At 33.6% G+C, this 13,848-nt stretch overlaps 1 protein-coding gene across 2 annotated transcripts in view; it reads left to right on the top strand.

Moving 5' to 3' along the window:
- The window catches only part of mirr (mirror), a 70,131-nt gene extending 57,082 nt beyond the window's left edge, over positions 1–13,049 (top strand). For both annotated transcript variants that reach the window (XM_065354482.1, XM_065354480.1), the window contains exons 4-5: positions 5,297–5,601; positions 8,852–13,049. In XM_065354482.1, coding sequence (XP_065210554.1) covers positions 5,297–5,601; positions 8,852–9,615 — 1,069 coding nt within the window. In that variant the 3' untranslated portion in view covers positions 9,616–13,049. The remainder of the gene's footprint in view (positions 1–5,296; positions 5,602–8,851) is intronic.
- Positions 13,050–13,848: the final 799 nt, after the last annotated feature.

The following is a 13,848-nucleotide window of genomic DNA, read 5'->3' on the forward strand; positions in this document are numbered from 1 at the left end:
GAAGTGATTCTTATTTATTTTCGTTGCTGATTTTCTTCTAATTTTTTTTTGGCTCCTATCACTTCCAAATTTTTCAACGATCTTTCTCAAATTTTCCAAAAATTAGGCCGAGAAAGCTTGAAATTTTAAATTGTTTAATTTCAGCTCATGAACTTGACTCGAAAATTCTTTGGAAAAATTCTGAGCACCTTATTAATGAAAATCATTGAGAACTAAGATGGTTAACATTTTCAAAAAATTAAGTACTAAAAAATAACTGAAAAATTTAGAAAAATTTTATCATAAGACTTCTTTAATGGGTAAGTAAGTACCTAAGCGATTTTTTTGCAAAAATTCAATTCACTTCCACGAACAACAAGTGTAAAAGTGGATAAATTTTAGGCGTGAATTTTTTTTCTATTCATCAACTCAAGTATAAATTTCAATTCTTTTTTCGATGGAAAATCAACCAAAAATCTAGTTGATTAGGATTTTCAAAAAAAAAAACAAAAAAAAATCGTAAGAGAAAATAATAATTGAAAATTGAAAATATTTTTCGTAAACGTGAAGAAAAGATTTTTTAATTTTTATATTTTTTTGATGGTAATTAGATTGAAAAAATCATCCAAGTTTTGGTATTCCCTTCAAGAAATTGTAATATTTAAACAGAAAATGATGATGAATTTCAGAATGAAAATTCAGTGAAAAGGATGGGTTCCGAAAAATTAGATCGACGATGCTTATCAAAAAATTTACAACTCTTAAAAAATATACTTTCTTCACTGCTACAAAATTTTTTCCAAATTTTGATAATTTTTTTATTTTTAATTTTTTTTTTTGAAAATGTTGACCAACTTGGATTTTTTTATACCTACTACTTATTTTATTTTCTATTTGAAAAAAACACTTGAAATTTGTCAATTCTTGACGATTTTCAATTTTTTCAAGCTGTGAAGATTTTTGGATTTTCTTCACATTGGCTTTGGTGGGAAGTGATTATAATCGAATTCATTTAGCATGAAAATAAATTAAGGGATATATTTTTCAGATTATATGAAAGCAAAGGTCATCCTGAAATTTCTTTAATTTCTTCACCTCGAGTTTTCTTGAAGTTTTAAAAATATAAGACCAGGCCTTTCAACAAAACCTCATTTTGAGACCTTTTTCACAATTTTTAGACCCGAATGGTGACAATATGGCGACTGATCCCAACTTCTGCTCGCCTCTACGCATGCACTCTCTAATCTTAGGCATGCATGAGACCAACACCGAATTTTACGAAGCATTGTACACTGTACACCTTTCGTTTATTCATGCATTAAACTTAAAATGTCGGCACCATTACCATCTAATACTTGAAAGACAATCGTTGTTCAGATATTCTCACACACTCTCTGTCCACTGCACCGCGGCGGCGGACATATACCTACGAGGAGGTATGTCCAAGACACACACATACGTATAAACACGAGTTGGTACACCTCTACTTAAACTTATACTTACAGTTTACTGAGCTGAGATTCTGGCGTATAGCCGCCCGTTTACCTATGTATAATACCTATACAGATGATCAATTCCATTTTAAACGGATTCGATTTCTTGTCGCCTTTCATCTATTGCGCCGACTAAACAAATATTTTATTATTATTAGTCGTCGGTTAGCGAACTTGTTGTAAAATCACTCGTATATAAGAACTAAGAGCTATAGCTGGTGCACTCGTCTCATTGGATCGTGGATGCATGTATACTGGATACTGCAGGGTACTGGGTATGGGTATCTACCTAAGAGAGCTGCGGTTATTATATGCGCACAGGTACCCACTATCGATATTTATTATGCTGATTAGTCCATTATTAAACAGATTAAAAAGTTTTTAAACTGGTTTTAAATTTTTTTTATGCTTCTTTAACGACGTTTATGGTATTTGGTAAAATTTAAAATCAAACAACTACCACAATCGTGTAGAAACTCGTAAAAAATGTGTGCAGGAAAACAAATTCCATCGAGTCATACTTGCATGAATTAATCTTATGAAGTTATATAATTGCCTGTACCTATTCAAAAGCCAAGGCAAATATAATATTCTAAAGCTTACTTTAATTTAGCCTTCACATTCGAAATACCTATACCCACTTGAATATATCCAAAAGATTTTAGCAGGACGATAAATTTTCATTACCCCCCCCCCCCCCCCCAGCAATTGCTGTAGAAAATTTCATGATTTGAACCGACATCAAAATGGTTTTTATCTCACTTAAGCCGTTTTTTCGAAACCTATAGAATGCAAAAATCCACTAGAGGCTCCAGAACGGTTTGAAACCATCACCAATCGACTCGGGAGGTCGAAAATAGGGTGCAAACCAAATTTTAGCCTTCTAAGTATATGTCAATTTGATCTTTGACCCTTTGATTTTTTTAATGAGAAATGAGCCTTTAAACTTTCAAAAATTCGCCAAAAATCGAAAAATAGATTTTTACGTCTGGAAGTTTTGCTGGTGGTATATTTTGGGCTCCTGTTTCGATTCTCTTTCGTCTTTTTTTGAGCTGGTTGAAATTTTTTTAGGAACCAAATTTCTCCACAAGAAACGAGGTAAAATGTAAGAACATGCACTTTTTCACACATGTCAAAAGTGGCCTTCAAAACACGAAAGTAGTGAGACTGAGAATGTTGTCTAGATGGACGATTTTCAGAATTTGTAGCTGCCCAATTGCACATTTCAAGATTTTAGGAATTTTTTTTAAATTTGGGCTTAAAGAACACATTTTTTCTCTCTTGTCGAAATGTAGTTTTCAAGATCCTAGAATTGTAACTGACCAGTCGCACATTTCAGACTTTTAAAATTTCTTTTCGAAAAAATTGGGCTCTCGAAAGTACCATATTCCCTTATAGGAAGTGTACAGTAAAGTACCATTTATGGATCACTTTTTTGGAACCCATTTTTGAGGGGGACGTGGGTGGAATAGATGAGTGGAAATGCAGTTGTTTTGAAGGATGAACTCTCCTCGACACCTTGTAACACTTTTTTTTCTTTGATTTTCTTCGTACCTTACCTCTACAAATCAGATTTTCAAGATTTTCAAACAGGAGGTAGATATATTGTAAGAAACTCGAACCATAAAAATCAAAACTACAGAAATTTTTGTTTTCTAAATACTCTAATAATATTACGATGGTAAAAACATGGTACAATAATTCTAAAAATTCATTCGTTTTATAAACTTCCCCCTACACCAGCACCGATTATCAATTCGTGCGAAAAAATAAATCTCAGCAAAAATGGTAAAACCACTCGTCACTTTTTTTCTCAACAGCATCGCGAACACCATCAGCATGAAAAGTTTATTAATTATAATATTTCAACTCGCATCGTTATTACGACCAAAAAAAATACTCGTTACGTTGTCGAGCGGAAATGAAAGCTTGGCAGAAAAAAAATCGCTTCTCGCAGGAAAAAGGGAAAAAAATAATTATTAAGCCAAAAAACGAGTCGAAAATGAAGTATAAATACACAATTTGGGATTTTGTAAAATGAGTTTAACGTAGTAAACAAGGCATCGCGGATACATAGGGGGTGAAGAATGAAAGTGAAAGTATCACCACAGAGATGAGGGGTTGAAACGCCCAAGAAATAAGCAATTAACGATATTTTTATTAAATTTTTTTGCTGCAAAAATCCCGAAAAACTTTTTCTTCGTTTTGGAATTATAAGCATGGAAAAAAAAGGAGAAGAAAAATATGAGGGGGAAAAACTAACCCGATGAAATAAAAAGGTTACACATCGTCCGCTCTTTTTATGAAATTCCATTAAGCGTGACACTGTTAATAGGATAGGATTTAAGAACTAAAAGAGTATACCTATAGCGAGAGAAAAAAACGAGAAAAACAGCGGCGCAGCCAGCAAACTGCGCGTCAACCTTGATTGAAAACTAATGCAAATTCGTTTAAGGGCTGCCGAATAAAAAAAAAGGGAGGGTAGTGATATAACCAGAATTAATAAAAGGATTCCAGATAAAAATCGACCTAAGCGGGGTGAAAAACATTTCCCATTTTAAAAAAGGGTAGTTGAAAGTAGTCGAGAATCATCCAATAAGATGAGTTCAATGTTGCGGTTGGGTGTATAGCGAGAACAGTTTTTCGAAAAGTATGGCCCCTGTAGCGGGGAGGAAAGATTGTACTTAACGATATTTACATATAAAAGTGTTTTAAATGTTCTCTCCGGAAAATTCCGAAACGTTATCTTATTTAGACGAGGATTATTTTCGAGTGCTCTCTCGCGCTCTCGCTCTCTTTTCCAAAGCTAAGTCTGTCGGAAAATATAGGCTTAAAAAAGAAAATAGAAAAAAAAGAAGGATTTTCCAATTTCAATTTAGCTGATTCTCGGTAGCTACTTATCAAAAAGTTTGTCTCAACGAGTACGCTATACAGATAGCGATTGGAAGTGCTTTCGATGAATTTATTTGTCTCGTATATCGTTCGGACTTACAACTACGATAAATCGTCGTTGCATCCCCCTCCCTTGCACTGTTCCTATCACCTTTATATAGTCTAATTTTTGCCACGCTGAATTTACTTATACCTACCTACTTCAATTTATATATACGAAAAATCTATCGCAACATTTTCATCTCGATAGTTTTCAATTCTCACTTCGAGTAGGTATTGAGAATACAAATTACAAAAAAAAAAAAGATTGCTCGAAGGGGGAGAAATCTCCGCGTAAAAAGCTACACCTGCGTGTAAAAACTTCCCTTTTTCCAACTTTCAACCCTCATCGCTCGTTATAAAAATTTACTCGATACTTTTGGTAACCCTGCCAGCGACCACAACGAGGGAATAATTAACATGGTGGCGCACAAAGTGCCAAAAAAATCCACCCACAAACGACAAAGACGCCGAAGCAGATCCAGGATATAATTTCGTCGACGACTCGGTCGGATCGTTTAAAATACGAAAAAGCTCTTAATGCTATTTCATCATTAAGCAGATTCGTTCACGGTGTAAACGAAAGATAATGTTTAGTGCGTAAAAATTGAATCGAGTAAACTTCCTAATAGGGGATTTGTCTAAAGTTTTCTTTTACTTGGTTTTTTTCTCACTCGTGTACGCTTTTGTTTATTTTTTGCTACCTACCTTTTTTTTTTCTTAATTTCTCAATTCTTTCGGAAAATTCGAAGAAAGATTACGACGGCACGATGTTGCTATTTTTTCCCTAGACCTTTTTTCTTTGTTTTTTTTTTGTTTTTTGTGTTTTTTTTTCAATTTGCCATCTTACTTAAGTTACTAATGTTTTTCGTTTTTTTTTCTGCTTTTCGCAGATATGGCATGGATTTAAACGGAGCTAGAAGAAAAAACGCTACGAGAGAGACAACTAGTACTCTGAAAGCGTGGCTTAATGAACATAAAAAGAATCCTTACCCGACCAAGGGTGAAAAAATCATGTTAGCCATTATAACGAAAATGACGTTAACCCAAGTATCCACGTGGTTTGCTAATGCTAGACGACGACTAAAAAAAGAGAACAAGATGACTTGGGAGCCAAGAAATAGGGTCGAAGACGATGATAATAATAACGACGATGCATCCGATGGCAGAAAAAGCGTCGATAATAAAGACAATTTAGGTGAGTTTTTTCTTTCAAAATTTATTTCTAGATTTATGATTTAAGTATTTTTACTTAATTATAATTATTTTATGAACAAATCGTCGTCGAATATGAATGTTTTGTCTGCCTTTGCAAAAACGCCAATGAACAACAATCTACCGAATTCTATACGCTGAACTTGGATCTTTTTTTTGACTTGAACAATGTTGTCAACTTCCAAAATTTCCTGTCTTCAGATTTTAAGATATTCACCATACATTTCAATATTTTTACAAAAATGTCTCAATTTTCAAAAATGGATTCTGGCATAAGATCAATCAAAAAAAAGTTCTCTTACGAAATTGTCTACGTCTAAAATTGAAGGAGTCAAAAGCAGTTGTGTACATTTGAAGAATAATATCATTTTTAAAAATGAGTTTCACAGAATTTGCAAAAGATGTAGGTACCTACTTTTGTTAATTTGAAGGTAAATTCATGATGGTAACATCTCAAAACGAAGAAAAGTATTATTCTTTTGTGAAGTTGCCTATCTTTGAATTTGAAGGAACTATGGACAATAATTTTACAGAAATTTTGGGACCCCACAGAAAAATCATTCGTCAAAGAGTCTATAATTTCAGAGAGGAGATATTTTTTGAGAGAACATTTTTTGCTTGCTTTAAAAAACTTGAAAAAATATGCCAGAAATTTTGATCAAGAATAAAATTCCATTTTCAAAAATTCGTTATCCTCTTGTTCCTTTAATCTAGTAGGATCGGTTCTCAACTCCCCCCTCCCTCCCAAGGAGCATATACTCGGTCCAGATCTAATTTCAGCCTCCTTCCCCTTCTAACACAAAATTTAAGCCAGTTTTTAAAAAGAAATAATGTCTTTATAGAGACTAAAAGAGGACAGGGGAGGAAAATCCCTCGTTTCCTCTTTTTTTCAGCAGTATGTACCTACTCAGAAGAAAAATTGAAACCATCTTAAAACAAACTTGAAATTCAGTTTTTTTCAGAATAATTATTGTAAGTAAGTGAAATGTGCTCAAAAAAAAAGAGATACCTACACACGCGTATATTGTACCTAAAATGCAGGATTATTATACTCAAAACGATCACTTTTTCAACGCAAATTTTCACGATTTGGGAAATTTTTCTCGCGATTTTACTTAGGTACAGTTTATTCAAAAAACGAAACAAGAAATAAAAATTGTATTCCAAGCATAAAAATGATTTTGATCATCTGCATCAATGATGGTAAAATTTCCAATTTTTCATCAACTGGGTTTAGTTTTGATATTCTTGACAATTTCCAACCCTCTGGTACTGTTTCTAAATTTAAGGGACATTTATTAATCAAATTATAATCCAAAGCTACTAATCCCTCCAATATTTTTGATCTGCTGTTACAACCAAATACTAAAATGGCAACAAAAATATCAAGACAGCTTTTGAAAACACTAAAAAACGACCTTAAACTAGGCATGGTACATATCTAACGCATTTTTTTGTTGAAAAAATCACTATCTACCTACTTTTTTCACTACTTTTTTTCAACCAACTTTCAGAATGTTATCCACTCGACCCCCCCCCCTTACACACAAAAAAATTAACAAAGTCAATTTTTTCACATGAAAATTGTTTTAAAAAATTGAAATTTGAAGAAAATTTGTGTACAAATAATTTTTTAATTTGATTCAAACATATTTTTTAAAAAACAATACAAATGAGCTCATTGTATCTAACAAAATTTCAAATTAAAAAATCAGGACTTTAGCAGGACATTTTTTAAACACTAGAGATTTTATAAGAAAAGGGAGCGGGAAGAGGCAAAATTTTACATTAGAATTTTTCGCTTTTCCAATGTCTTCAAACGTCGTCAGATTTTTTTCAAGCAAGCGGATGTCGAATTTAACAAAATTCACTACTTTTTCACTACTTTCACTACCCATTTTAAAAATCACTACTTTTTCACTACTTTCACTACCTGTTAAATACCCTGCTATAATACCCCGTTTTGTGCGTAGCTGCTCCCCCCCATTCCCCTTCAACACCCTCCATTTTTAACTGAAAATTGAATGGACTAAATAGTGTTGTTTCTTTTTCAAAAATTGGCCCAAACAATCAGAGATCCCTGAAAGACAATGCTTACTCATATATTTCACCTTTTTCTAGAATTTGAATACTCGTACCTCATAAAAATCTCATATTTTCACTCAAAAGCTCATACAAAAATTTGTCAAAAATTATGAAAAACTTTAAATCTTTTCATCTTCTTTTTGTCGCTGTGTTGTTTTCTTGTGAAAAGTTTGAATCCCTCGAAACAATCGTCTCTGAAAGCAAATTCCCTTACTAAAAAACAAAATTTTTCATCAGGATCAGTTGGCAACACTGCTCGAAAACATTCCATAATTAATTTCCAAGTGATAAAACAAGTTGAACTCAGAAAACAGTACCTGCTATAACTTAAGCTATACGTCAATTAAGCATACGAATGTAGTCTACACGATGAGGCACACAATTACACAATTTAGTGACATCGTAACTAGACACCTTGCCTATCTATATCTATACCTACCTTTAGATGAACAGATTCAGTGTTGAAAAATATAGCCTATGGTTAATCGATGAACCGCGACATCTGCGAGATTTAATCTGCCCATCGAACGAATGCTTATAACCAAATTACGAATAACTTATTATGGCCTATCTATCTACTATATACACTTCTAACGAGTTGTTAAATTGAAAGTCTCTCGCGTAGCAGAGGGGGGGGGAATCTCGGTTTATTTGTTCGACGATATGATAATGGATGGTGATGATGAAAAACAGCCATCGATAAGTCACAAGGTGTTATACAAAATCGCGATAAATTCACTCTTTTCCCTTTTTGGTTTTTTCGAATACATTAAGGTGTAAATATGGGTAGGTTTAGACGCGAGTTGTGTGCAGTGCGTTGGTGAATTGGCCGTTCAAGTTGCCGGCAGAATGAACGGCACGCTGCGCTGAGATAATTTCGATACCGCGAGAGGTGTTGACTCGCGCTGGCGATCGTTTCTCTTTGCCTGAATCCGGCCATCCCCGCGCTGCTCGTGTCGATACGTTCGTATACATACGTATAGGTACCTGTAAAAGATACGACATTAAGATAACGCGCAAATAACCATAATATAACCGGTAGTGGTCGTAATAAATCACATTCGATAAACTCGACGATAAAAGGTATACAAAAAAAAAGAAAGAAAAAAAAGTCAACAAAAAAACATTAAAAACCGTTGTCCAAACAGATTCCAAAGATTCCGGCACGGCTTCCAGCGAAGACGGTGATCGTCCGGCACACCACAGCTTAGACATGGTGGATCGACCGATCGGCGGCGGTGCTCTGGATACGGGCAGTGAATGGAGCGAATCGAGACCAGACAGTGAGCCCGAATCGCCCGAATGTCTTTACGAGCAACGATCGCAGCACCTGTTGCATCCGGCTTATCACGGCCATCCTCATCTTAATTCTAGATTTAACCCTCCGTCGTCACCCAGTCTGCACCAAACGGATACCTCGTCGCCGATAACCAAACCTAGAATATGGTCTTTAGCGGACATGGCAACCAAAGAAAACGATGTCCGGACATCTATCTCGTCCAGCAGCGTTTATTCTACCGGTAAAATGGTACCATCGTTGGCAGGTCGTGGTCCGCTACCGCATCCGGCCAACTACGCCCGCCACCACGAATTCTACCGCAATTTCTACGGTCCCCATTTGGCCGGAGCAACCAGCGATATTCTAGAAAGCTATTCGCGGACTTTGGGCGCGACTTTCAACAACAACGGTAACGCAACACCTCCTTTTACGTCCGTAGCCGCAGCAATGGTCGCGGCCGCAGCGGCCGCATCTTCCAGCGCCAACTCTCCGTCGGCGCCTTTCGATTTGGCAGTTACCGCCGGCGCTTCATCTACCTCATCTACCGAATCGTCGCCTTCAGATTCCACGCCTAGTTTAAACCTTTCCAATTCCATAGCCAAATCTGCTGCTGATAACGTGCAAAGAGCTTAAATTAATCATGGCGGCGGTGGCCCAAGGAACTAGGTGATTGCATAACCTGCTCCTTTTACCACAGGTATGTCGTTTTCATTAAAAATTAAATAAAAGCTAGTCCAGAGAATTTTTTTTCAACACATATCTCGAAAAATTGTTTTCTTTTTTCCTTATTCATTTTTTCCTTTTTTTTTCTTTATTCTTTTGTTTCTTTGTTTGTTTGTTCGTTTGTTTGTAATTTGTATGTACGATTTTTTTTTCTATGTATTATGTTGTTAAATGTGAAATGAAAAATTTCGTCGGTTTCTTTCTTCACTTTTTTTTCCTAGAAGAAATCGACGTTTTGAAAAAAATTTCCATTTAATTTACTATTATACTTTTCACTGTAGATTTTTATGTTCAATGTTTAGTCTTTTGTGGCAATATTGTGATATGTATATAAAATAAGTCAAGTTCCATTTGAGCCCATTTTACTATACCTACGTATTTATCGTCATTATCGGTGTAAATTAGGGTGGTTCTGATTTACCTATCTTTGGGGATTTTTTTTTTGAATTTTTTTACCCTCATCCTACGTACAGTTGTTGGGTTTTACGAGGAAAAAATCGTTTCATTTTTTTTTCAACTTTTCAAGTGAACAAGTTGTATCAGAAAGCCTTATAAAAAGGTACCTCTACCTACCACAAAGCTGAAAAAAATTCAAAATTTTATTTTAACGTCTCAATGCGCAGTCTTTCTTGAGAAAAAGTTACCCTGAGAATTAATTTAGCCTTGGTACCTATTAACTGTGTCTCTGGTGAGAAATGAATTGGCATTGAAATGACCAAAACTTCTCAAATATTACACAAAAAAATAAAAATAATAATTTTAAAAAAGTTGAAGCAAAGAGAAACTCATTCTATAACTGATTTCCAAAAAAACAAACTAATAATGAAATTCATATTAGGCATTTTTTGGGATTTTAATTCTAATTTTACAAATCTCTTTGAACAGAAAATAATATGTTTTGTAAGTAGGTAACCTGTGACTCATTTTCATGAAAAATGAGCCAAAAAAAGAAAGAATGGGAAGAGAAAAAGTCTTACTTATCACATAATCTCTCCTGATATACGATTAGAAAATTATTCTGGAAATGAAAAGATCATCTCCCACTTTCCCTTCAAAAAAAATATAAGGAATGCTTTTGTCAAGTTCGATGAAATTTTCAATAATTTGTAAAAAAAAAAAAAAAATGAAGCTTCGAAGTTCAAAAATTATCTATTTTTAAAGATTATTTTCAAAACGTTGAGGAATTTTCAGCAATCACGAGCTCCTTGCTTTTCATTGAAGGAGCTTTGATGAAAATTGAAAAACAAACGTTTTCAATTTTTCATCAGGTTTGAAGAACTTGCGGCACCATTCTGCATCGACTCTACCAAAAAACCAAAATAAGTAAATTATTATTTCATCGTAAAATCCATCAGTTTTGAGGATAGAGGGTGAAATTTCATAAACCAAACTATACAAGGACCACCCTAGTGTAAATTTACTTCATATAAATTGTACTTTCATCATTTTTCTTTTCTCTTTTTTCCTGTACTTGTTTTTTGTTTCGTTTTTTTTTCCACTGCGTACAAACTACTCGTGTAATGTCGTGCACATGCAAATTCGTCGCTCGTTCACGTTTAAATTCTCCCCTCTTCTTTCTCCATTCATTGGAACGAAAAATAAATCTGCTCTTTTTTTTCACGTCACTTTAAACATACGAGAAGTAGTTATACTGGCATAATTCACAACGGGTTTCCAATCCAGCGAACTCGAACTCGAGTATGAGTACCAAAGTATACATACGATGAAGCAAGTCTATCTATGCAGTCGAACAGATAACTCGTCAGTAAAACCAACCAATCAATAACGTTCATCTTCTTACACAGAGAGAAAGGGGGACGAAAATTAAACCGTAATTATAGGGTTGTGTGCTGAGAGTAGGTACTTCGTACGCCACTATTTACAAATCCCCTATTCTCTTTCGTATATTGAATAATAATTGTGTGTGTAGCAGTAGCACATACAACACTTTGGAAAACGTTTTGTCATATCGTATTCGTCATTTTGAAGCTTTTATTTTGAGCCAAATACTAGATGCAGGGATGCTCATGAACCGGAAAAATTGTTTTTATGCGAGGATATCTACCTAGATGTGTGATTGATACTTAGATGTTGTTTATTTAGTATTTATTGTTTCGAGCCCTGGTGGTTTTTTTCCTCTCTGCGTGGAATAAAATGAGAATTCATTTTGTACTGAGCGATTGAAAAGGTTGGTTATTTGTTCAGGATATACTTAGGTACGTAGGTACCTCACCTACCAAAAAAGAACTTCATTTCAAGTTGGAACAATTTTTTTTTTCATTTTTTAATTATTAATATTGATCTCAGAAAAAAATTGGACAATATTTTTTAAAATAAAAATATTAATTCCCCCCTCTTTAAAAAAAAAAACTTTTAGAAAAAAATTATAACTTGGCACAATCTTTGCATTCTCACCCACCCAATCCTCAATCCACTTGCTCCATCGTATATAATTTCGTCAAAAATTCAACTGTCACACTTATTTCGACAATTTCTTGACATGATATCTTCTTGTTTTTTTTTTGGTTGCTGAATTCTACCTATCTAGTCAATAAATTTATACACCACGCACTTGTTGAAAATTTAGCTGCGTGGTTATTGACCCAAACATATAGTTTTGACTTTATCGAGGATTGTAAAATTTATAAATTTATTGTAAACGATAAAAATGATGAGCGGGCTTATTGTTAAACGCGTAACTTGGCAAATAAATTTCAAACAATCGTGCTTGGTTAATAAAAAACGACACCACTTTGCGTATCAGCACGACGATGTGATGCTACAGCAAAAATATAAAATAGCAAAAAAAAAAAAGAGGAGAGAAAAAAAGTCGCAGGAAATGCACGTTTATTATAATAAACTCGCTCGTAATGTTATATATTTAATGTCAAGTACGCGATAAAAAGTAATAAATTTTTGGATTGGGTACGAAATTTTGTCGTTTATACTTTCAATGTTGCATGTTGATGTTTTTTTATGAAAAAAATTATAAGGACAATATTACAGTAGTTTTCAAAAATTTTCCCACTGAATTGAAATTAAATTATCAAAAGTGACGCGCGACTACCTACATCGTATAGTTTGATCGCATCGTACACGTAAAAATATAAGTTACATATTTTCAAGTTCGAAATAGCCAAGCTTCTATTTATATAGCAATAAAATGAAATTTTCTCTTTTTATTTTTTTTTTAAATACGTAATTTTATAAAATGTAAATATTATTTAAATGAAAATTTTTTGTAACATTATGTGTAAAAAAATGTATAGCTTATGTTACGATTTTTAGTGATGTGTTACATTCTTATTCAGCATTAAAAATACAGTTGTTAGACAAGTTTTCAATTTTTTTCAACTTTTATTTTTCTGTTTTGACGTTGATGAGGTAAAAAATGGGTTTTCAGAATAGAAATTCATCAAGTTTTTGTGCTTCATTCGGAATTTCACGAGGAAAACACAATTTTGTACAAAATACTTGCGAATACTAGGTCAAAAATTTCGATTTTTTAGCAATTCCGCTCACAACAAATTGAAAAAATATGCCTACAACAATAAAATAGTAATACCTATAATTGATTCGATGTTAAAAAATACCAAAATCTGATAACGTTTCAGTTGAAAGTTGGTCTCAAGAAAGCAAAATTGTCATTAAAAAAACTCAGTATGTACAGATCTTATTCATCAATTTGAAAATTTAAAAATCCAACAACATTGAGAAGCTACATATAAAAAGCACCATACGTTCGTATATTCAGAAATGGAGAAAAATCACAGATAATCTGGAAAGATGCAGGAATAGGTAAGTAACCAATTTAATTCTCTAAGCGAATACCGTTCAGAAAAAAAATATCATTTCCTCGCCTTTTACTCAGAGGAAAATTGCAATTGAAACTTAATGAAATTAGCTAGGTATGCACCTGTAATTAATTTTTTAAGAACCGTTACATCTCAAATTACAGCTAAAATAATTCATACAATCAATCCACTGAATTTTGCAAGATCAAGCCATAATGCATGAATTTTCTTCCAAAAATTTGTCAAAAAAAATAAATGCAAGAAAGTAGGAATAAATAATTTATTTGATTTGAGAGAAATACTTTCAGCCAAAGATCCATTATGTACAAATTGCTTACCAAGACCAGTA

The sequence above is a fragment of the Planococcus citri genome, chromosome 3, assembly GCF_950023065.1.
Source record: "Planococcus citri chromosome 3, ihPlaCitr1.1, whole genome shotgun sequence".
NCBI lineage: Eukaryota > Metazoa > Arthropoda > Insecta > Hemiptera > Pseudococcidae > Planococcus > Planococcus citri.